At 35.6% G+C, this 27,342-nt stretch overlaps 1 protein-coding gene across 1 annotated transcript in view; it reads left to right on the top strand.

Annotated features, from left to right (window-relative positions):
- The first annotated feature begins 453 nt into the window (after positions 1–453).
- Positions 454–27,342, top strand: part of LOC128640708 (P-selectin-like) — a 171,895-nt gene continuing 145,006 nt past the window's right edge. The window contains exon 1 of the mRNA XM_053693136.1: positions 454–530. Within this exon, the coding sequence (XP_053549111.1) occupies positions 489–530 (42 nt within the window). The 5' untranslated portion in view covers positions 454–488. The remainder of the gene's footprint in view (positions 531–27,342) is intronic.

Genomic DNA, 27,342 nt, shown 5'->3' with positions numbered 1-27,342 from the left:
ACTAACTTCAAAAAGATTGAGACACACTGGTTTAACTCATTAATGCAGAGTAAGTTTATTAAGATCTGTATTAATCTATTAGTACTTGCTGCTGAAAACACTGCTCATGATAATGATCTGTTTGAAATGTGCAAGATGTGTGTCTGTTTAAGGTTCTCAACTGACAGCAGATTTACTTATCTTCCAGTATATGCATTTTTTGATAGTCAGTAGGAAGATTTGATTGATGGTGACCAGACACGCACAAGGATTGACATTTTCTAGAGCATCACATGACCCTGCACATGCTGGCACATAAAGATCTCCTGGAATTGTTAGAAAGAACAGAGGAGCCTGGTAGTTGTCACACTTCCCTCTCAGAGGTGGAAGGAAGTCTGTGGTCAGAAAAAAAATATTATACCCTCAGGTCTGCAAAAGAAGAGAACAGAACATGCAAAGTGCTAATGGTGAGTAGTTCTACTGCAGTTATGAAATGTATTAGAGTGTGAATGGGAGAGGCAGAGAGAGAAACAGATCCTACCTTCTCTAAGGTAAGAGAAATGTGTCCAGCTATTATTCACTCCTAATGTAAGTAATGTGAGTAAAACAACATTCCTTTTCTGTGAGAGAGTGGCAGCATTTATATCTATTGCAGAGCATGAAATATCTGAATTGCAGCTTGATGTAGCAAATTGCTTATTTGGTTAAGAAAAAAACAACATATATAAATATTGATAAACTCAGGTTAATAGTTATGGGAAAATCCATTTCAGGCATTGCATGTATTACAGCAGTGACACTTAGGGTTGTCAGGTTTCCAGTATTTAACTGGACAGTCCAGGATTTTAGCAGGCTGTCCATTAAAAGAGATACAAAAATACTAGACACTTAAATGTGCAGTATTGTTAAACTACCCAGAGGGGTAGATTTACCAATGTTTGTCCGACATGATACGCTGTAGCGTATCATGTCCGACAGACATCGCTGAATGCTGACAGCATACGCTGTCGGCATTTGTCATTGCACAAGCAGTTCACCAGAACGGCTTGTGCAATGCAGCCCCCTGCAGATTCGCTGCCAATCGGCCGCTAGCAGGGGTTGTCAATCAGCCCGATCGTATAGGATCGGGCGGATTGAAGACCGCAGCCTCAAAGGCAGTGGACAAGTTATGGAGCAGCGGTCTGTAGACCGCTGCTTCATAACTGCTGTTTTACAACAAGCCTGAAGGCTTGCGCAGAAATAACGGGAACAAGGGCCATTTGGCTCTTGTTAAATCGACCCCAGAGTGTTAGCTAATCGTAAATTGCCTCCTATGCATTACAAATGTGACCCAAAAAAGTAACTGCACATTTTCTTTTATTTGTGTTAGAGGCAGTTATTTGGGTTATTAAACCATTGCTCTGTGTGCTCCTGGCAGTCAAGGGATAAAATCACTACTGCACAACCAAGGGGATAAAATGACTGCTTAGTTGTAAACAAAATATACATGATGGGGTCAAACATGGGTCTAAGGTTGAGCATTTGGGGGGACACCCGTGCCCAGTCACCTATAGGTTGTACATTATTTTTATGGAGCACAGCTACTAGTGACAATATATTATTACCTTTCAAATATATTTGAAATCCTTACATCTAACAGTTTTCATAGGCTATTTAAACATAGGAAATGTCATATTACAATTGGTTGTTTTATACAACAAACAGATTATATTGTTGTGTCAAGTTTTAAACAACAGTTTTCTTATTATTATTCACTATCTCATTGCATTTTGTAATTCTGAGTAGCATTCTATTTTTAACGGCACTGTGCGCACAAATGTTATGGAAATTGTCTTTTCTTTTATTATGTACAGTTTATAAAGTTTGCAAAAAAGAAAAAAAAATATTCTTGCCTTGTGGTTTGCACTTGTGCAACATATGAGCTGGCATACAAAATAAACGTAATATATATATATATATATATATTTTAATATAATGGCTCAGATTACGAGTGGAGTGGTATTTAACGCTCCCACACTAACTCTGCTACAATTAAGATTTTTGCATGCGTCGGGTAACGCTCGTATAAAAGTAAAGCGTTTTCGAAAGTGTGCTAACCCGATGCACGCAAAAAGCCAAACTTCAAATATCACGTGCTGGTTAACGTATTCCCCATAGAAGTCAATAGAGCAAAAAAAAAAAACAGACACCCTACTCGCGAACAAACCCAATCGCATATTCTCAAGTGCACTAACCCGACATAAAAATATGAATATTTTGCATTCCAATGTTCTTCTTTACATAGCAGAATATATTCTATTTATTCATTAATACATATTTCTACATATATCTGATGGTATTTTGGTACAATGTATATCTATAACTATATATAGATAGAGGTAGATATAGATATATAGCAAAATCTATTTAAAAATACTTAGAACATATTCTTCTATGTGCTTAAAGTGATATGACACCCACAATTGTTCTTTAATGATTCAGATAGAGCATGCAATTTTAAGCAACTTTCTAATTTACCCCATTATCAAATTGTATTCGTTCTCTTGGTATCTTTATTTGAAAAATCAGTAATGTAAGTTTAGGAGCCAGCCAATATTTGATTCAGCACCTGGACAGCCCTTGCTTATTGGTGGCTAAATGTAGCCACCAATCAGCAAGCGCAATCTAGATGCTGGAAGAAAAATGAGCCAGTTTCAAAGCTTACATTACTGCTTTTTCAAATAAAGATACCAAGAAAACAAAGAAAAATTTATAATAGGGGTAAATTAGAAAGTTGATTAAAATTGCCTGATCTATCTGAATCATTAAAGAAAAACAATTTGTTTTTAATATCCCTTTAACATTGGAATGTGAAATATTTACAATAAATACATAGTATAACACTTTATTAAATATGAATATTGCATAAATATGCGTTTACATGTTTTTATCACCCTTGGCTGCAAAGGGCTCTAATGCACTTACTGTATATATAGGGCTAGATTTATCAAAGGCTAGGCGAACTCTGTATGTGCGTCGCCTGTAACTGCGCCCCAGCTCGCCTCCGGAGAAGCGCACGTGTGCCTGAATTTATAAAGAAAATAGACGTAACTTTGCGCAGGCGAGCTGGGGCGTAATAATGATAAATTTCGCCTGTTGGAAACAGCATTTACTCTCTATTTATCACAGTACATATATATTTACGCCGCCATGTTTTGATTATTAAAAAAGCGTTTTTAAGTTAATATTTAGCTTATATTTAAATTATATAATGTTTCTGTGCTGTTTTTGACATATGTTGATAATTTAAGATCGCAAAAATAAATATATTCAAATATCGATATTTATATAAAACTGTTGGTACGCATATGCGCCAGTGGAAGCGCAAATTTCTGGCAATAACAGTCTCTTCTTGGCGCTGAGCCTTTGAAAAATTAGTTAAAAGAAGAAAGTACTGCATCACAAGATGTAAAAGCATGTATTATATAATGGTGTTCGCCTCAGTCTGCATGGCGAATATACAACACGCAATTGAAGCCGAAATTGCAGTTCCCTATCGGCGCAAAGCAATGATAAATAAGAAACTGGGCGTATTTGTTGTTCGAGCTGTTAAATTACGCCTATTACTAGGCGAATGCAAGCTGAGTGCGAAGAAGTTTCTTTCAGATTTGCGCAATTATAGGCGCAGAGTGCTTTGATGAATATGACGATCAGTTTGTATACGCTATTTTGGACGGAATTAAAGGGGAATGGCTTTGATAAATCTAGCCCATACTGTATGTCTATATGTGCGTACTTATGTATTTATTTGTTTATATGTGTATATATGTCTGTAAATACATAAATACACAAATAATACTTAAATATGCATGTACATACATATAAAAATAACACGAGACCTCATATCTTTGAGCACTTATAACTTTTTTGTGCAATAGTTTTTTAAAGATTTTTTTTTATCAGATAGTGTTATTATGAGTGTAACTGTACTTTTAATATATTTTTGATGTGTTTTGTGACACTTTTTTGTTTTGTGAAACAGTTAATCAGAGCTCTGAGGAAATGCTATCCCGACTCACGTTAACTTCAATTGTGCTCAAGCGATCGCTTTTACCAGTGTAATACATGTGATAGACCCTACGCAAGCAAACACCCGAGATAAACCCCTTTTTTGTTCGCTCGTAAATCTTACCACTCCATTCATAATCTGGCCCTATATGATCTTGTTTGTAATTCAATTGCTTCATTACTGACTATGGTTTACAGTTGGTTAGATTATGCGGCCAATTTACGTGCGAGGCGATGTAGCCTATCATGTCCGCTGCACATCAATAAATGCCGACAGCATACGCTCTCAGCATTTATCATTGCACAAGCAGTTCTTGTGAACTGCTTGTGCAATGCCGCCCCCTGCAGATTCGCGGCCATACGGCCGCTAGCAGGGGGTGTCAATCAGCTCGATTGTATAGGATAGGGTGTATTGATGTCCGCAGCCTCAGAGCAGGTAGAAAAGTTATGGCGCAGCCTCTGCTTCATAACTGCTGTTTCCAGCGAGCCTGAAGGCTCACGTGGAAACAGGGGCATCAAGCTTCATTCGGAGTTTGATCATTCGGCCCCTAAATGTGTAATGGGATTGATAGTGCATTGTGCGTTATGCTAAGTTTGGCGCTGCACTAAGAAAAGTGCACAGTCTGGTATTAAAAGTGAATAGTAAAACAATATTTAACACAGGATCTCTTGGAGGCCTTTAGTAAAGTATTTTACTAATATGTACACATATTAAATACAAAACGAAGGTTTATTAATGGACAATAAAGTAACAGTGATTTAAAGTGATATGGTATATGAGAAGGTGTTGGATTGGAAAGGGCTCAAAAGTGTATATGTATGTGTGCATTTATATATATTAGGGTTGCCAGGTGTCTAGTATTCAACCGGGCAGTCCAATATTTTTGCAGGCTGTGCAGTAAAATCTTCATAAAAATACTGGACACTTAAAGGGACATTGTACACTAGATTTTTATTTGCATGCATGTTTTGTAAATGATCCATTTATATAGCCCATCTGGGAGTGTTTTTGTAAAATATTATAGTTTTGCTTATTTTTTAATAACATTGTAATAACTCCTAACCAAGCCCCAAAGTTTTAGATGTATACTGTCTACAGATTCCTGTAGTGGGGGAAGGAGAATGTCTGCTCTTCTTGCCTTCCCTGTCCCTTTCAGTGGGTTTCCCAGCCTAACCTCACCAACAATTTTTAAAAGGTTTTATGCTGGATTTTTTGAACAGTATCTGTGCATATTCTTTCTAGTAGTGTCTATTACATCTAGTTATATGAAAAGTGGTGTATACTGTCCCTTTAAATGTCCATTTTTTTTAAAAGTCCCCTCATATAAATTTAAAAGCCCCCCCCCCCCCTGTGTGGTGCCTCTATGCAATACAAATTACCCCTAAAAGTAGTTACACTATGCATGCACTACTATATAAATTACTAGAATCTGATGAAGGTAACCTCCCTCCAAAAAAAAACACTGTTTTATGTTACTGGCAGTCTTGGGGTGTTAAATAAAGGCTCTGTATGTACTCCTGGGGGTCAAGGGGGTCAAATAACTACTGTGTATGTGTGTTACTTGCAGCCAAATAGGATAACACATGACAGTTCAGTTGTGGAAATATACTGTATATAGTGGAATAAAGGCTACAGTCAAAGGAAGACCAATAGTTACCCAGTATTTTTATGGAAGACAGCTGGCAACTCCAATATATGTGTATGTATGTGTTAACATATGTATGTATACATTGTTTTTCAACATATATCTCAATACAAAATTATAGTTTAAAAGTTAGTGAAGAACTCCAATATTTGATGTATGGCTTAGCACACCTTTGGCTTAGTGAGTGAGCGACAAGCAATATGAGTGTTTTAAGACACCCCTATAGAAGTCTATTTTGTGAAGGATTTAGGGCACCCGTGCTGACCAAAATCAGGATGAAGAAGGTTTATGTGAAACGCGTGTCAGGGGATTAAACTTGAGAGCTCAGTCTCTCTATTTAAATTGCTTGCTTTAGCGATCTCAGGAATGCAAATAAATTAAATATCAATACACCTAAGTGCAGTGTTTTGATTAGAAATATTTTTAGGCCTGAATAATATTCAGATACAATTAAAAGGCTCCGCTTGTACATGTAATGTTAAAATTAATTTAGTTCTCGGGTTGTAGGAGCTTAAACTATTTATAGTTTAAAATCTGGTGCCTTCATTTTGAAAATAAGAAATAATAATAATTAGGCTCAAGAGAGAAGAAGAGCATAATTTCAATTCTTAGGATTGTTATCATTGGAAAAGTAGACTTCTTAACCTATATTATTTAACAGAATTTCAGATATTAGGAAACCGAGATTAGCTAATGCTTAAAGGCTATATAATGAGTGGCACGCTAACTGTTGCACGCGAGCGAAAAGGGGTTTATAGCGGCTCTTTGCGCATTACAGGCTAAAAATAAACGTGTTCACATGAGTCCAATTTAATTTAGTGTCGGGATAGCCAACATCAGAGCTTTGGTTAACGCTTACACTTGACTAAATGGTTGAACAAAAGCATCAACATTATATTTAAACGTACAGTTACACTCATAATAACACTATCTAATAAAAACTTGCTTTAAAAAATTGCAATAAAGAGTTATATGTCTAAATATGTATATGTATGTATAAAAATATGTATATACTGTATGTGTACATATGTATTTATATATATATATATATATATATATATATACATATAAACACATAACTATGTATGTATATATACTGTATATATATATATATATATATATATATATATATATATATATATAGTATTGTATACCAAGCACTCCACCTTACGTAATCCACAAGTGACCTGGGTGCAGTCCAAAGTTACAGTTTATATAGAAATTTCATAGACATGGGCACTCACAGGATTTAACATATAATACAAGTTTTATTGTAGATCATGTTTAAAGGGTCGACGTTTCGGCCTTAAATCAGGCCTTTTTCAAGACAACATGTCCTGCAAACATACAAAAAAAAAAGGACAATGAAAAAGTGCAGATTTAAACAACTAATGAGACAGACAACAAAGAACAAACCATGCTACCTCTATAAAAATAAATGTACAAATATTCACAAACTAAAAATAACAATAAAAATAAATGTGAAACAAAATTTGAACTCAAAGTTCATTCAAATAGTGAAAGGATATATCTGTTCCTTGAGGGTTCTTTTAGAGACAGTGATCTTCAACGTGTCCCTCAAAAGAAGAAAAGAAGATATAGTGTAACTCTGTCAAACAGCTGTGAACACTTGTAAATAAGGACAAATGATTACTCACATTTGATGGAGCTAATGCAAGCTCTATGGTATGCACACACCTACTTTTATACTGGTAGGCAAACAGTATCTCACAATGGCAATATTATAAAAGATAATTTAATAAAATTATAAAAACCGTCACAAATGCTTCGTGAACACCAATATTTAAGGTCTATATAGACCAATAAGCAAGTTAGTATGGTCCGGAGTTAACCACGAATCCGGATGGATACGGATGGAGGACAGAAAGTAAACTGCTCACTAAGTGCAACTCTGTACCGGTAAGGTATCACTCCACCCCTGGCGTCACTGGCACGTTTTGACGTATAAGGAATAAAAGTTCTGACGTATGTTTTGCTGTACTACTTGCAGCTTTGTCAAGGAATAATGTGCGCATATCCAAAAATGTTCTATATGTTGAAAAAACAGAAGTTGCTGATTCATTATCCACCATGATGGAAAAGGGCAAGATCATAGTATCGTATTGACGACTGGATTGCTTTTAACCAGCTTTGACAGTTATAAATGAAAATGATAGTTAAGGGCACATTTTTAACAATGTGACCTTTCATTTAGACAACATGTATCAATATATACAATAGTCAGAATATATATTTTGTTATTAGATGTAGCCAACAACGTTTGTCAATATAAAATATAGACATAGAAAAACATAATATACATTTTACCCAACATATCCATAATAAAATAGAGGTTTGTCTATTAACATTGATACTGTCCTAGAAAATGGTGAATCTCAAAATCTTTGTTGAGGCCATTAAGTATGAAACTATCCATAATGTGGATCCACTTCATCCTTATACGGCCCAATGCATTTTGGGTATCACCCCCCCCTCCAATTAGGTATCACTTTCCTAATGCCTAAAAACTGTAAATCTGACAATTTTCTATTATGTTTTTTATCAAAGTGGGCAGAAACTGTATGATTAGGAAAACCTTTCTCAATATTATAAATATGTTCATTAAGTCTTGACTTAAATAATCTAGAGGTACGTCCGATGTAAATGAGATCACACGATAAACCACATTTTTACTATTGCACGTAATGAATTGCTCTATATCATAACTCTTTTTACCATCTTTAAAATATAATTTATTATTTAATCTAGGTGCTGATTTCATTAATCTGCAAGCATTTCAGTATTGACACCTTCTGAAACCTTTCTGTGAAGGAAGGAGCCAATTCTTCACTATTTTATTATCTGATTTTATGCAATTATTTGACAGTTGCAATTTGAGATTGGGAACCTTCTTGAATATGATATTCGGACTGTCCCCTATAATACTTGATAATCCTGAATCTCGGGAGAGTATCCCCCAATGTTTCTGGACAATATCCCTTAAATCTTTACTCTGTGTGCTATGTTGAAATATTAGCATACTGGCTGATCTTTCATCGTGTTTATCAATAACTACAGTTTTATTCTTGTACTGCAATAGTTCTTTTCTATTCAATTTAGATACTTCTATTTTTGAATCCAATAAGTGGTCTGGATAGTTCTTCTCTAAAAAACGTTTTTTTAAGAATTTAGGACTGTTCTTGATATTTCTCAATGTCTTTACAATTTTATATAATTATTGACGTCAATACTTTTAAAGTAGTTCTTCGTTTTTAATGTATTGTTCTCAATGTAAATTTCCAAATCTAAAAATTCAATACTACTTTTACTATATTTCCAAGTGAGATCAACCATGAATTCATTACCTTTAAGGTAGTGCATAAACTCTAATAATTGAACCTCACTCCGAGACCAGATCATAAACAGGTCATTGTTTAAGACACCAGATATTGCGCCCATGGGAAGTCATAGATGTATTTGTTCTCCCAATCAGCCATGTAAAGGTTGGCGTAACTGGGCGCAAATCTGGTGCTCATCGCAGTACCACTGACCTGTAAAAAATAACTATTATTGAACCAAAAATAGTTTGTTTCCAGTTGGATTTCATCCTTGAGGGTATCAAACTCATTTTGGAAACCAATTATTTTTGGTTCAATGATAGTTATTTTTTACTGGTCAGTGGTACAGCGATGGGCACCAGATTTGCGCCAAGTTACGCCAACCTTTACATGGCTGATTGGGAGAACAAATACATCTATGACTCCCCTTGGGCGCAATATCTGGTGTCTTACCATCGCTATATAGATGACCTGTTTATGATTTGGTCTGGGAGTGAGGCTCAATTATTAGAGTTCATGCAATACCTTAAAGGTAATGAATTCAAGGTAGATCTCACTTGGAAATATAGTAAAAGTAGTATTGCATTTTTAGATTTAGAAATTTACATTGAGAACAATACATTAAAAATGAAGAACTACTTTAAAAGTATTGATGTCAATAATTATATAAATCTGGATAGTTGCCATCAGAAACATTGGTTAACAAACATACTGAAGGGACAGTTCGTCCGCTTAAGACGTAATTGTAAAGACATTGAGAAATATCAAGAACAGTCCCAAATTCTTAAAAAAAAGTTTTTTAGAGAAGAACTATCAAGACCACTTATTGGATTCAAAAATAGAAGAAGTAACCAAATTGAATAGAAAAGAACTATTGCAGTACAATAATTGTAGTTAATGATAAACCCGATGAAAGATCAGCTAGTATGCTAATATTTCAACATAGCACACAGAGTAAAGATTTAAGGGATATTGTCCAGAAACATTGGGGGATACTCTCCCGAGATTCGGGATTATCAGGTATTATAGGGGACAGTCCGAATTTCATATTCAAGAAGGTTCCCAATCTCAAATTGCAACTATCAAATAATTGCATAAAATCAGATGATAAAATAGTTAAGAATTGGCTCCTTCCTTCACAGAAAGGTTTCAGAAGGTGTGAATACAGCAATGCTTGCAAATTAATGAAATCAGCACCTAGATTAAATAATAAATTATATTCTAAAGATGGTAAAAAGAGTTATGATATAGATCAATATATTACATGCAATAGTAAAATAAAAAATGTGGTTTATCTTTTACGCTGCTCATCTGATCTCATTTACATCGGACGTACCTCTAGATTATTAAAGACAAGACTTAATGAACATATTTATAATATTGAGAAAGGTTTTCCTAATCATACAGTTTCTGCCCACTTTGATAAAAAACATAATAGAAAATGGTCAAATTTACAGTTTTTAGGCATTAGGAAAGTGATACCTAATTAGAGGGGGGGGGTGATACCCAAAATGCATTGAGCCGTATGGAGATGAAGTGGATCCACATTATTGATAGTTTTATACCTAATGGCATCAACAAAGATTTTGAGATTCACCATTTTCTAGGATAATGTTAATAGACAAACCTCCATTTTATTATGGATATGTTGGGTAAAATGTATATTATGTTATTCTATGTCTATATTTTATATTGACATGCATTGTTGGCTACTAATAACAAAATATATACTCTGTCTATTGTATATATTGATACATGTTGTCTAAATGAAATTTCAAATTGTTAACATTTTGCCCTTTACTATCATTTTCATATATAACTGTCAAAGCTGGTTAAAAGCAAACCAGCCGTCAATACGATACTATAATCTTGCCCTTTTCCATCATGGTGGATAATGAATCAGCAACTTCCGGTTTTTCAACATAAAGGACATTTTTGGATATGCGCAGTTTATTCCTTGACAAAGCTGCAAGTAGTACAGCGAAGCGTACGTTTGAACTTTTATTCCTTATACATCAAAACGTGCCAGTGATGCCAGGGCTGGAGTGATACCTTACCGGTACAGAGTTGCGGGTTTGTGAGTGGTTTACTTTCTGCCCTCCATCCGTATCCATCTGGATTCACGGTTAACTCCGGACTATACTAACTTGTTATTGGTCAATATAGCCCTTAAAAATTGTTGTTCACAAAGCATTTGTGACGGTTTTTATAATTTTATTAAATTATCTTTTATAATATTGCCATTGTGAGATACTGTTTGCCTACCAGTATAAAAGTAGGTGTGCGCATACCATAGAGCTTGCATTAGCTCAATCAAATGTGAGTAATCATTTGTCCTTATTTACAAGTGCTCACAGCTATTTGACAGAGTTACACTATATCTTCTTTTCTTCTTTCAAGGGACATGTTGAAGATCACTGCCTCTAAAAGAACCCTCAAGGAATGGATATATCCTTCCACTATTTGGATGAACTTTGAGTTCAAATTTTGTTTAACATTTATTTTTATTTCCATGCTACCTCTATGTTGACAGACATACAGTGTATATCAGTTAACTCTAATAAGAATGTGCAAATTAAGATCATGAAGTAAAGAAAGCAGGATTCCAAGCGCCAAATTTAAAAGTTCAAAATGCTTTATTGTCCAAAATATTTAAAAAAGTCAAAACGCCATCAAATACTTTTGCTCAAAAACATGGTAGGAAGATAGAGCTGGGGACACTGAGTCCTTGCTGTACTGGCTTACGCGTTTCGGCCGTAGCCTTACTCTTAGCCTGATTGAAACTCTTCACACAGCTGGGCTTATAACAAAAAAACTGGTGTGTTTTGATAGGTTAAAATCAAAGGGGGCAGAACTCTGTGTATACAATACAAGATACTGATAGAGACATACTAGCTACTTTGGCTGATAGTCTAACTCAGCCTATCTAAACCACTAGACTAATATACTACCCCAGAAACATACAAATTACTAAAATCTTCAAAACAATATATTAGAATTGCTGTACAGGATGTAACATATGGTACATGTATAAGTGTGTTAACTTATTCAAATGTGACTTATTTAGTGCACAAACTGTTACCGGACTATTATGCTTGAATGCCTAATCCTATGTAGGAAATATAAATTTGAACATGACACCTAAGAAAGGCTTACTAATGCAATACAAGTGTGTACTTTAGCACATTGTTAAAGCTTGTCATTATTATTATTTTTATATTTTTCTAATATAGACAAATAGAAGTATTAGCATTATTTTTAAATAATTACTAAGGACATCATGGTCCCCATCTAAATGTATATTTTTATTTCACAGGGGAACCTCACTTAGAGTCAAGCTAAATAAAGGTGAATAATTCTACTATGCAATTATGTACTTAAGCACATAGGTAGAGCTTGTCATAGGAGCCAATTGTTTTTTCTCCAAAATTAAATGAAAATAGAGATAAACAATAGAGATGTTCAATACTCACTCTAAAGGTGAAACAATTGATTAACTATACAAAGAGTGACCTAGCTGGAAAAAATGTGTATATAGTTTAGTTCCCCAGCATGGGTAAATATGCTATGGTGAAAATGAAACAAGACAGACTTTTATTCCCAGTAGTTAATTAAATCATATTGGGAATTCAATCCACCTGGAAACCTTGTTTCCAAGTGAAAAATTCAATGCATTTCTCTCTTTTCTAAAAGATTTTCCCTGTCTCCCCCTCTCTTGGGGGTAAGTATCTGTTCTATATCTTTCCAGCTAAAGAAAGACAAATCTTTATTGTGCTTGACTGCAAAGTGTGTAACAATAGGAGTGGTGGCCTTGCCTACAGTGATAGTGCTGAAGTGCTCCCTAATGCGTGACCTAATATCTCTGGTAGTAAGCCCTATGTACTGTATCCCACACTAGATACATTCGATCATGTAGACCATGTAAGTAGAAGAGCAATTTAGGCAGCGTTCAATATCAAAGGTCTTTCCATTGATTTTAGAGGTAAATGTAGATGTAACCTCGACGTGGTCACAGGGTTTACATTTCCTGTGGTCACATTTGTACATGCCTTTATGTGTTAACCACAAATTTGTGATATTGGCTTGATCGCTTTTGAGCTGAGATGGGGACACCATATTCCCTATAGTACTGGCTCTTCTGTAAGAGCATCTCAGACCATTGTCCACTGTTTTGACCAGTCTATCATCTGCTCTCAGCAAACCAAAATGTTTGCGGACAATTCCACAGATTTGTTTATACTGGGAGCTGTAGTTGGTGACAAAGGTAACACCCTTATATGGCACAGTATTTGCTCTCTTTTGTGCTTTCTTACTTGCTGAGTTAAGTAGAGTCTTTCTATCCATACATTCTACTTCTTTTAGGGCTTTGTTTATATCAGACCTTTTGTAGCCATGTTGTTTGAAACGATCAATCAATGCTATTGATTGATCCCTGAAGGTGTCCTCATCCGAGCAATTTCTCTTAAGTCGGATGAGCTGTCCCTTAGCAATCGCATAAGGGACATGCGGTGGGTGACAAATCTTGCCATGGAGCAAAGTGTTGCCTGAGATAGGCTTCCTATAACTGGAGGTTTCAATTTTGCCATCAGCTTTACCTTTAATAGTGACATCCAGATAGTTACTGTCATATTCACTGATTTCAAAAGTAAAAGTCAAGTTTAGTTCATTCACATTGATCCAATCAATAAAGTTTTGGACTTGGTCTGTATCTCCCTTCCACACCAAAAACAGATCGTCTATGTAACGACGATATACTATGATGTTTTCTAAAAAGGGAGTATTTCTTGCAGAGACGTGGGACAGCTATGGGGGCCAAGTTTGCCCCATCCTACGCCAATTTATATCTTGGGTGGTGGGAGCTGTCCCACGTCTATGCAAGGAGTAATCCCTTTTTAGAAAACATCATAGTATATCGTCGTTACATAGACGATCTGTTTTTGGTGTGGAAGGGAGATACAGACCAAGTCCAAAACTTTATTGATTGGATCAATGTGAATGAACTAAACTTGACTTTTACTTTTGACATCAGTGAATATGACATTAACTATCTGGATGTCACTATTAAAGGTAAAGCTGATGGCAAAATTGAAACCTCCAGTTATAGGAAGCCTATCTCAGGTAACACTTTGCTCCATGGCAAGAGTTGTCACCCACCGCATGTCCCTTATGCGATTGCTAAGGGACAGCTCATCCGACTTAAGAGAAATTGCTCAGATGAGGACACCTTCAGGGATCAATCAATAGCATTGATTGATCGTTTCAAACAACATGGCTACAAAAGGTCTGATATAAACAAAGCCCTAAAAGAAGTAGAATGTATGGATAGAAAGTCTCTACTTAACTCAGCAAGTAAGAAAGCACAAAAGAGAGCAAATACTGTGCCATATAAGGGTGTTACCTTTGTCACCAACTACAGCTCCCAGTATAAACAAATCTGTGGAATTGTCCGCAAACAATTTGGTTTGCTGAGAGCAGATGATAGACTGATCAAAACAGTGGACAATGGTCTGAGATGCTCTTACAGAAGAGCCAGTACTATAGGGAATATGGTGTCCCCATCTCAGCTCAAAAGCGATCAAACCAATATCACAAATTTGTGGTTAACACATAAAGGCATGTACAAATGTGGCCACTGGAAATGTAAACCCTGTGACCACGTCGAGGTTTCATCTACATTTACCTCTAAAATCAATGGAAAGACCTTTGATATTGAACGCTGCCTAAATTGCTCTTCTACTTACGTGGTCTACATGATCGAATGTATCCAGTGTGGGATACAGTACATAGGGCTTACTACCAGAGATATTAGGTCACGCATTAGGGAGCACTTCAGCACTATCACTGTAGGCAAGGCTACCACTCCTATTGTTACACACTTTGCAGTCAAGCACAATAAAGATTTGTCTTTCAATAGCTGGAAAGCTATAGAACAGGTACTTACCCCCAAGAGAGGGGGAGACAGGGAAAATCTTTTAGAAAAGAGAGAAATGTATTGGATTTTTCACTTGGAAACAAGGTTTCCAGGTGGATTGAATTCCCAATATGATTTAATTAACTACTGGGAATAAAAGTCTGTCTTGTTTCATTTTCACCATAGCATATTTACCCATGCTGGGGAACTAAACTATATACACATTTTTTCCAGCTAGGTCACTCTTTGTATATTTAATCAATTGTTTCACCTTTAGAGTGAGTATTGAACAACTCTATTGTTTATCTCTATTTTCATTTAATTTTGGAGAAAAAACAACTGGCTCCTATGACAAGCTCTACCTATGTGCTTAAGTACATAATTGCATAGTAGAATTAGGCACCTTTATTTAGCTTGACTCTAAGTGAGGTTCCCCTGTGAAATAAAAATATACATTTAGATGGGGACCATGATGTCCTTAGTAATTATTTAAAAATAATGCTAATACTTCTATTTGTCTATATTAGAAAAATATAAAAATAATTATTTTGCTCCAATGACAAGCTTTAACTATGTGCTTAAGTACACACTTGTATTGCATTAGTAAGCCTTTCTTAGGTGTCATGTTCAAATTTATATTTCCTACATAGGATTAGGCATTCAAGCATAATAGTCCGGTAACAGTTTGTGCACTAAATAAGTCACATTTGAATAAGTTAACACACTTATACATGTACCATATGTTACATCCTGTACAGCAATTCTAATATATTGTTTTGAAGATTTTAGTAATTTGTATGTTTCTGGGGTAATATATTAGTCTAGTGGTTTAGATAGGCTGAGTTAGACTATCAGCCAAAGTAGCTAGTATGTCTCTATCAGTTTCTTGTATTGTATACACAGAGTTCTGCCTCCTTTGATTTTAACCTATCAAACCACACCAGTTTTTTGTTATAAGCCCAGCTGTGTGAAGAGTTTCAATCAGGCTAAGAGTAAGGCTACGGCCGAAACGCGTAAGCCAGTACAGCAAAGACTCAGTGTCCCCAGCTCTATCTTCCTACCATCTTCCTACCATGTTTTTGAGCAAAAGTATTTGATGGCGTTTTGACTTTTTTAAATATTTTGGACAATAAAGCATTTCGAACTTTTAAATTTGGCGCTTGGAATCCTGCTTTCTTTACTTCATGTTATTTTGCCGGTTGTTCATATTTTGGAATCCACTAAGTGCCTGAACATTCAATCCTGGGGACCGGACAGCCAATAGGAGGAGGGGAAGGGAACGCAGGTGTGCGTGTCATGTGACCAGGAAGTTGGAGAACAGCGACGAGCAAGCAGAAGGAATCGTTTGTATACGGACGAACAGGCATCACAGTTACCCGGTCAACACCTGACAAGAGAGGTGTGTGAAAAGAGAGGTTGTTTGCCCAGGACCGCCGTATACATTACCCCAGAGGCAACGGATTTATCTCCTATCCAGCTTTACAAGCATCCACATACGTGAGTAACGCTTCACTGTAAGCATAACCAGAGGAAGTGGCAACTTTGTCTCATGATTATATATGCTTTTTGCTATCCTCAGGACCTTTTTATGCTGTGATTTTTTGAATGATTTTTGATGAATACATTTACCCACAGTGTTATGTATCTTGTCCTGCTTGGTGTGCTATATCTACCCCGGTCACTCATGCTACAATGTTTTCCACTATGCCTGACCAGTGCAGCTTAACAAGTGTTTCCTTGATTGCACCATATGCATAATCTTCTATAAAGCCGGTCAGTATTGCTTAGTAAATTTGAGCACACCTGCTAAATCCACCCCAATAGTTTTGTGTATCCCCAGGATTGGTACCCCCTAGTCGTTTTTCAGGGGTACGGTAGGCTAATAAGCACATTTAAGGGAGTTCCTTCTTTTCTATATATTTTTTTCTTCAAATTAAGATCATACCTAACAAATAATAAATGTCAGATAGAGGAACACCATCATCATATTTAATAGAACATTACATAGTGCTTACCCTGTCTACTAAAATAAGCATTCATCAGAGGTATAGAAGAATAAACCTTATCACACTACTAAATAGCACAGCACTACCTGGAAACTACAGTTAACAATTAAGTCAATCTGGCGATATGCAACAAGTTATATAACGTAATGAAAATATACATAGTCAAGTTTAGCTCTATATAATATGAGATGAGATGACAGAAAAAACTAACCAAATCTAAATCAGAGAGCAACCAACAAGTGTCCTGGTAACTGGCCACTCATAGGGGTCAATTTATCAAGCTCTGTATGGAACTTGATGCCCCGTTGTTTTCGTAGAGTCTTCAGGCTTGCCGGAAACAGAAGTTATGAAGCAGCGGTCTAAAGACATAACTTGTCTGCCTGCTCTGAGGCCGCGGACAGAAATCAACCAGATCGATTACAATCGGGTTGATTGATACCCCCTGCTAGCGGCCAATTGGATGCTAATCTGCAGGGGGCGGCATTGCACCAACAGTTCACAAGAACTGCTGGTGCAATGATAAATGCAGACTGCGTATGCTATTGGCATTTATCAATGTGTGTCTGACTTGATTCGCTACATCGTATCATGTCCGCTCGCACATTAATAAATATACCCCATAGAGTTCACAGGCATTGAGGGGGTCGCCGCTGTACATATAGCACAAAATGTAATAATGTAGGTGTGCCCAAAGACACCAGACTAAATGCAAGAATAAATAAGGCATAAGCCAGAAAGAACAACAGTGATAGCAAAGTGAAAACAAATCAGAAAATAACCAAAGGCAGTGTATAATTCAGTGACCAAACACAGAATAAATGAACAAAGGAGTATAGTGCATCTAAAAAATGGGTTACTAATGATAGCTGAAAAAAACATAGTGGATACAATATATCTATATCAGCATTAATCATAAAGTGCTGATGAGGGGAACAAAAGAGATACAAAGTGACTTATGCACTTTATTAAGTGGTGTCCATAACAAAACTCGCCAAATCACCAAAAACATAGAATAAAAAATGAGTAAAAAGTGATGGGATGAGGACACTAATAAGAGCGGGGAACCAGAATCCTAAATTAGTGATAGAAAAAGGAGGAATACCCGAATAAACCAGAAACAAAAGTGAAAAACTCAGCATGCAACCCTACATAGTGAGCCGCAGCGTCAAACAGTGAAAAATTATTATATGACTTAAAAATCACACAGTCATGTATAACTGCTCTCGGTGCCAACAAGCTCTAGTAAAGTGCACATGAAAATATATAATGTAAGGAAACTCAAGCTATACTTACATATAAACATAGCTGGGAACAGGCACAGCAGCGACCGCCAGTCAGACGGGAAGAAAAGTGTGCCAGAGAAAACATCGTAAGACCTTTAAATTCTCATAGCGTTAGAATTATCTGAGGTGCAGTACAAATTTAATTAGACACACGATTCATGTGTCGAGAAGAAAAACCAATTGAAAACAGCTAAATATCTGCTATAGACAGCGTTGCCACACTAACGGCTAAAAGCCCAGTCAAAGTGATACAATAACGGAACCATGTCAGGAGCAGCTGATACAAAACAACACAGTTATATATGAGCAAATTCTCATGTTAGTTACATGTAACCTTAAACCCAAGTCAATAATATAGAGCAATGACCCAATGCAAGTCCCACCACCTACTAGATCTAGAAATTTCCAGGGTGAACCCAACACCACTTTCTTATTCCAACATAACAATATTACAATACAAGTCGCCACATGGACTAAATGACATGTCACATAAAATATGGCAATAAACCAAGAGGTATAGCACAATGGCAGAGTTATATATATATAAACATCAACGGATGCCCCGGCATTTATAAATTTATATATACCTGATGAAATGCCAGATAGAATATGGCAATATACAAAAGACTATGGCATCATAATTGAGATACACATAAACAACAGCAAATAAACTATGGCTGGGTTGCACAGCAGCAACCACACCATTGTTACCGGAGCGTATCGGCTGGTCAACAAGACAAAAGTGTGCCGCCATAGAACCAGTTGGATAAGGGGATCAATAGAAAAGAAAGAAGAAAATGCTCAGGGGAAAAGAGACACAAGTGATGGGTACATAGGGCAGTGAGTACGTATCATCAATAAAATAAAGCAAAATCTAATTTTACATTAAGTCCCTCTGGAGCTAGAGTGTTGTTGAGCCTGTTGATACATTTCGCTTCACATCTTAATAGCTCTTTTTTTTCTCGGTCACCACCTCTATTAAGTGGGGGGACCCTGTTAATCAGTATCGCTCTCAACATGGAAATTGAGTGGTTATGTGTAAAAAAGTATCTGGCCACTGGTTGATCAGACTTTCTATCTTTGATGGCAGCCCTGATGGCACTTTTGTGGTTCGCATACCTCTCCCTAAAGGTGTTTGTGGCCTTACCCACATAAAACTTGCCACTTCAGAGCTTTGTTAATTCTTACAGGCCCATTTATCAAGCTCGCCAGAAACACAGACTCGCCAGAAACACAACTTATGAAACAGCGGTCTAAAGACCGCTGCTTCATAACCCTGTCCGCCTGCTCTGAGCAGGCGGACAGGAATCGCCGGAAATCAACCCGATCGAATACGATAGGGTTGATTGACACCTCCCTGCTGGCGGCCAATTGGCCGCGAGTCAGCAGGGGGCGGCGTTGCACCAGCAGCTCTTGTGAGCTGCTGGTGCAATGTTAAATGCGGAGAGCGTATTGCTCTCCGCATTTAGCGAGGTCTTGCGGACCTGATCCGCAGTATCGGATCAGGTCCGCAAGCCCTTTGATAAATGGGCCCCTTACGCTCGACTAAATGGTTGCACAAAAAACATCAAAATTATATTTAAAAGTACAGTTACACTTACACAGTTTGGTAGACTGATAGTCTCTGGGATAGGTTCACTATGTGATAATTTATCTAAATATATAGATTTTTATCTACAACCTGTAGTGAGGGATACAAGAGCCTATCTGAGAGACACTATCGATGTTATCAATGTTTGAGGGTTTCCCATGGAAAAAAGAATATATATGGATAACGTGATGTCTCCGCACTTTATACTAGCATACCCCATTTACTAGGGACATCAGTAGTTAGAGAGATACTCAATAAAAGCAAGTTACCCAAAGATCAAATTTTTTGTTTGAAGGGATGTACTACAAAAAAATCCAAGGGACAGCGATGGGGACAACTTTTGCCCCATCGTATGCTAATTTATTTATGTCCCACTTTGAAACAAATATGATATGGAGTAATAACCCTTTCAAAGGAAATATTATTAAATATTTTTGTTAAATAGACAATATTATACTTATATGGAAGGGGTCTAATGAAGAAATCAATCAGTTTATTGCACATATGAATTTGAATGAATATAATCTACAATTCACATATGAGATATCCCCTGTATCAATTCCTTTTCTGGATTTAATTTTATATCATGATCCAGTTACAAATAAGGTCGCTGTTAAGAATTACCGCAAGATCACTGATAGAAATAGTTTGTTGAATGTGAGAAGTGGACACCTAAAACAATGGAAATATAATATTCCATTAGGCCAGTACCAGAGAATAAAAAGAAATTGTACTGACATTAATGATTTTAAAAGAGAATCTGAAATTTTAACTAACAAGTTTTTAGAAAAAGGTTATGATCCACACTTATTGAAAGATACCTTAAATAAAGTTGACAAAATGAATAGAATGTATCCAATTAATAACAAGTCTAAACCATTCACTAAAAGTATATGTACACAGAATAACGGTCCGAAATTTGTGACCAAATTTAACAACCAACACTATAAAATAAAAAAGATTTTAACCAAGCATTGGAATGTTTTGAAATTAGATCCTGTGTTGGGAGAAAACAAGGACATTAAAAACTATATGGAGGTCAATTAACTAATTGGTGTGGCGCAAATGTAGGCCTGTTTCCATGTAAACAAAAAAGACTGTGTCATGTGTCCTCGAATCTCACCCAATAATATTCAGTTTTTAAATTTTGATGGTAGTAAAAAGTACAATTGCAAGAGCAGATGCTCATGCCATAATACATATGTGGTGAACCAATTGTCCTGTAAATGTGGAATGATTTACGTTGGACGAACTAAACGTAAGATAAAGTATAGACTGAGAGAACATATTAATAACATCATTAGTGGATTTGATAATCACAGTGTATCTTATCATTTCAAAATGTTTCATAATAAAAACCCTCAAGATCTTACTATTAGCATTATAGTATGGGTGGCACCCAACAAATGGGATACAAACAGATTGTTGAAGTTGAGACAATGGGAAACCTTTTGGATCAAGACACTGGATTGTCTTGATCCAAAAGGGTTAAATATTGAATTAGATATTTTAGCTTTTATGAGTATGATTTTAGCTTTTATGAGTATGATAATATGTCTATTTTATTTTAATGAGTATAATGTTTTTTAGTGTGTATATATATATATATATATATATATATATAAAAATTAGATATACTAAATGGAATTATTAATTATTTTATTGTGTATACATATTTACCTGTGGATACACTTTTGTAATGAATTTTATGACTTAATGTGTTTTATTGAGATGGTATATTCATGTGTAATCGGAATATGAAATTTATATTGAGTATGTTGTTTATAAGATATATTTATTCATTTATGAAATGTACTAATGGTATGTATATATTCTGAATTAATGTTAGGCTTCATTAATATAACATTGGGCATATCCAGATATAATTGTTACAAAATAGATACAATCTTTTGAATATTGGTTACTATACATCAATCATTAACCCTATTGGTTTAGAAATAAGGGCGGATATGGGATATTTCCCTTTATTTGTAAGCCTAACATCGAACAGAAATCAGTTCTTGAGAAATTCCCTCTGACTGGGATGAAACGCGTAGAACATTTTGCTTTTGATTGACCCTATGAGGCTACCATAGGACCTCTGGTATCACGTGTAATATGTGCATCGTAAGGAGGACTCCTATTGATGAATAGCCGAGGGCACTTTCTGTTAATCCCCCACGCTTACGCTCCCCAACCTGGTTAGTTTTCTATACCTGCAATATTGGTTCTACCCAGCGAACGAAAAGTATACGCTACAGCAGGATTATACTACCGACTGAGCCCGGCACTATTTGGGGATGGACAGAGACGTGTTTTTTAATCTTTTAGATCTTGTGAGTACCTATATAGCGTGTGGCTATAAATAAAACCTTGATCTTTACATTAGAATCGTGCGTGCGCTTCTCTTCTTTTACAGCTTTTAGACTTCATTTGGGACACCAGTATTACCATTAAAGAGGAGCTGCAGCACACATTTGAAATTTGGATCACTCGCCATATACAAGCCTATGGACCTATCCATATCTATATAAGTATTGGACTTATCATATTTGTTTGTGTCTCATTTAGAAGTATCACATCTATATATGAATTGTGTTGTTTGTTAGGCTTTTTTATATTCATATTTATATATATATAGTGAAAGGTTCACTTTTAATAGCATTTTGACTTGTGTTTATAACCTAACAAAGAAGGTTTTAACTATATGCAATCAGCAGTTCAATCTTAGCTTATATTATAATCATATTTTAATCTCTATTTGCTTTTCTCTTTTACTACCCTGTGTTTGTAAATAGTGTTTTTATAGTTACACTCATAATAACACTATCTGATAAAATTTGTTTAAAAAAATTGCAATAAAGAGTTATAAGGGCTCAAAGACATGAGGTCTTGGGTGTAATGCAAAGGGCTTTAACATAGAGATACATACATGTCTAAATATGTATATGTATGTATAAAAATATGTATATATGTGTATACATATGTATTTATGTGTGTATATATGTATTTATGTGTGTATATATGTATTTATGTGTGTATATATGTATTTATGTGTGTATATACGTATTTATGTGTGTATATATGTATTTATGTGTGTATATACGTATTTATGTGTGTATATATGTATTTATGTGTGTATATACGTATTTATGTGTATACATATGTATTTATGTGTGTATATATGTATTTATGTGTGTATATATGTATTTATGTGTGTATATATGTATTTATGTGTGTATATACGTATTTATGTGTGTATATATGTATTTATGTGTGTATATACGTATTTATGTGTGTATATATGTATTTATGTGTGTATATACGTATTTATGTGTGCATATATGTATTTATGTGTGTATATATGTATTTATGTGTGTACATATGTATTTATGTGTGTATATATGTATTTATGTGTGTATATATGTATTTACAGACATATATATATACATATAAACACATAACTAAGTATGTATGTATATATATATATATATATATATATATATATATATGTAAGTGCATATATGTATCATAAAATGTAATACATTTTACAGAGCCTTCTTCTAGATATGAAGCAAAAAATTTATTTAATTTTTTTAATTTTACAAAACTCATATGTCTGGTTGCTCTCCCATAATCATTGATGTGTTATGGTTTAGGTTTAAGCAGATATTTATTTCAATAAAAAACTAAAATTGTCAGAAAAGTTGGAGGCGTTCAGGATGTTTAGTTGTGCAAGTGACTTCTGATGCGTTTCTATCAATATGATAACATCTGATAAAAAGGACTGAAGATAAATTAGTTGGCAGATTACAGCTTTAAAGGGACATGAAACCCAAAAAAATTATTTCACGATTTAGAAAGAGAATACTATTTTAAACAACTTTCTAATTTACTTCTATTATAATAATTTTCTTTATTTTCTTTATATTCTTTGCTGAAAATCATATCTAGATAGGCTCAGTAGCTGCTGATTGGTGGCTGGTGATTGGTCTCGTGTGATTTGCTCACCCATGTGCATTGCTATTTTTTAAACAAAGGATATCTAAAGAATGAAACAAATTAGATAATAGAAGTAACTTGCAATGTTATTTAAAATTGTATTTTATACCTGATTCATGAAAGAAAATGATTCAGATAGAGTATGCAATTTTAAGCAACTTTTTAATTTCCTCCTATTATTAATTTTCTTCGTTCTCTTAGTATCTTTATTTGAAAAAGCAAGAATGTAAGCTTAGGAGCCAGCCCATTTTTTTTGGTTCAGCACATGGGTAAAGTTTTTGCTCTATCGTATGGCCCCCTCTATTATCTCTGTGGAAAAGATTTTCTCTCTAAACCTCATCTTTAGCTGATTTGATTCTTCCTTGAACTCTTCCTGTCTTGTACAGTTCTGTCTGACCCTTTGAAACTGGCCGTATGGAATTTTTTCAATCGATTTCGGATGAAAGGGAAATAGAAATAATAAGGTCCATTATGTTACCACATTTAATGATGTTTTTAAAAAATAAAAAACATCATGAAAAAAAAAAACATTGGGGTATATTACAGAAGGATCCTTTCTTGAATGATATTATGGGAGATAAAACTAAAATGATAGGAAAAAATAAGAATTTTAAAAATAAGGTTAGTTCCTAGAATATATTATGTAACAATTGCATGTTTTGTTTTTCAATGTTTTAGAAAAAATTGTGCTTGTTGTAAACACACAAATAAATCTAAGGATTATAATAAATATGTACAGATAAATCAGGGAGACCAAAAATATCAGATTAAAAATAGGCTGAATTGCAAGTTTGAGTTTGTGGTGTAAATGTTAGAACGTACTTGTAATAAACCCATGAGATTACATAGGAAGATACAATGGGGCCGATTTAACAAGGGCTGAATGGCCCTGAATGTAACTGTTTCTGCGCGAGCCTTCATCCTCGCCGGAAACAGGAGTTAGATAGCAGCGGTTTTAAGACCGCTGCTCTTTAACTCGGCCGCCTCTTCTGAGGCAGCGAACATTAATCCGCCTGATCGCATACGCAGCATATGCTGTCGGCATTTATCGATGTGCGGCGGACATGATCCGCTACAGCGGATCATGTCAGCTCGCACTTTGTTAAAACGGTCCCATAGGATGCACCAAATTAAGTTTAAAAAACATATGCATTGAACAAATGGATAACATAGAAGCAGGCATGCTAAAAAATCCTTTGATATCCCATTTTACTAAGGTACATAACAAGAAGGCAGCAGATTTTTATATTAAAGGGACAGTTTACTCAAAAATGTTCTCCCCTTTAATTTGTTCCCAGTGATCAGCTTTACCTGCTGGAGTGTATTAAATTGCTTACAAGTATTTATTTACTTTTATTTTGGAATTTGAAATAGTTGATTTAGCTTGTGGTATCCCCACCTATCCTGAAAGTTTCTGGTCCAAGCTATAGATAATCTGTTTAAACACAGCCAGCAGAAGAAATTACACTCCCAGTGGGGTATAGAAGAGATAAGGTAATACAATGATAATGTTCTATTGTTCTCTCCAAGTATTGGTCTTTGGTTTACAGATAGATATAAAATAAAGAACTTAAGCATGTGTATGTACACAATGTGATAAAGTAATGAGATCTGATTACACCTACAAGCTCAACCCAACTTATTAGTTTGTGGCTTCAAATTACAAAATCAGCTGTTTCATATACACAAACAAACCTTAAATAAAAAAGTAATTGGAGACACATTAAGGGAAATCAATTTTACAGTATACTGTCTCTTTACAGCCATTGAACAGGTACAAACAGACAAAGGCCTCTATTTATCAAGCCGTCGACTTTCTTGCATTCGACGGCACCAATACGCTCGCCTAAGTTCGCCTAACATCGCCGCCGCGGACCTGAATACGTTCTCCAAAATTATCAAGAAAGCTGTCAAAAAGCCGCGCACCAAGTACGGAGCATTGAGCAGCGGACTGTTGCTAACTAACAGTCATCGATCTCGCTGCTCTTCGGCTTATTTGCAGCTTTCTTGCTACCCTGTCACTAAGCACCCATACTATACTATACTGTTTTACCCCCTAAACCGCCGCTCCCAGAGCCCACCGCCACCTACATTATATGTATTAACCCCTAAACCGCCGGTCATGGAGCCCACCGCCACCTACATTATACATATTAACCCCTAATCTGCCGCCCCCTATACCGCTACCACCTACATAAAGTTATTAACCCCTATCCTGCCGCTCCTGGACCCCGCCGCAACTAAATAAAATGTTTAACCCCTAAACCGCCGCTCCCGGACCCCGCCGCAACTAAACAAAGTGTTTAACCCCTAAACCCCAATCAGCCAATAGGATTGAGCTCGCATTCTATTGGCTGATTGGAACAGCCAATAGAATGCGAGCTCAATCCTATTGGCTGATTGCATCAGCCAATAGGATTTTTCCTACCTTAATTCCGATTGGCTGATAGAATTCTATCAGCCAATTGGAATTCAAGGGATGCCATCTTGGATGACATCATTGAAAGGAATATTCATTTGTCGGGTAGTCGACGGTCTGGATGGATGCTCCGCGTCGGATGTCTTCAAGATGGAGCTGCTCCTCGTTGGATGGATGAAGATAGAAGATACCGCCTGGATGAAGACTTCTGCCCGTCTGGAGGACCACTTCTGCCCGGTTGGATGAAGACTTTGCCCGGCTTTGTTGAGGACTTAGGCCCGGTTGGGTGAAGATCTCAAGGTAGGGTGATCTTCAAAGGGTTAGTGTTAGGTTTTATTAAGGGGGGATTGGGTGGGTTTTAGAGTAGGTTTGGGTGTGTGGGTGGTGGGTTTTAATGTTGGGTGGGTATTGTATTTTTTTTTACAGGTAAAAGAGCTGATTACTTTGGGGCAATGCCCCGCAAAAAGCCCTTTTAAGGGTTATTTGTAATTTAGTATAGGATAGGGATTTTTATTATTTTGGGGGGCTCTTTTATTTTATTAGGGGGATTAGATTAGGTGTAATTAGTTTAAAAATCTTGTAATTATTTTTTTATTTTTTGTAATTTAGTGTGGTTTTTTTTGTACTTTAGCTAATTTTATTTAATTTAATTGTAGTTAATTGTAATTCATTTAATTATACTGTAGTGTTAGGTGTAATTGTAACTTAGGTTAGGATTTATTTTACAGGTAAATTTGTATTTATTTTAGCTAGGTAGTTATTAAATAGTTAATAACTATTTAATAACTATTCTACCTAGTTAAAATAAATACAAACTTGCCTGTAAAATAAAAATAAATCCTAAAATAGCTACAATGTAACTATTAGTTATATTGTAGCTAGCTTAGGGTTTATTTTATAGGTAAGTATTTAGTTCTAAATAGGAATAATTTATTTAGATTTATTTAAATTATATTTAAGTTAAGGGGTGTTAGGGTTAGACTTAGATTTAGGGGTTAATAAATATAATGTAGGTGGCGGCGGTGTAGGGGGGGCAGATTAGGAGTTAATAAATATAATGTAGGTGGCGGTGGGCTCCGTGAGCGGCGGTTTAGGGGTTAAACACTTTGTTTAGTTGCGG

The sequence above is a fragment of the Bombina bombina genome, chromosome 10 (assembly GCF_027579735.1).
Source record: "Bombina bombina isolate aBomBom1 chromosome 10, aBomBom1.pri, whole genome shotgun sequence".
NCBI lineage: Eukaryota > Metazoa > Chordata > Amphibia > Anura > Bombinatoridae > Bombina > Bombina bombina.
Note: the sequence above shows the minus strand (reverse complement) of the source record. Positions and strands in the feature narration are given on the sequence as shown.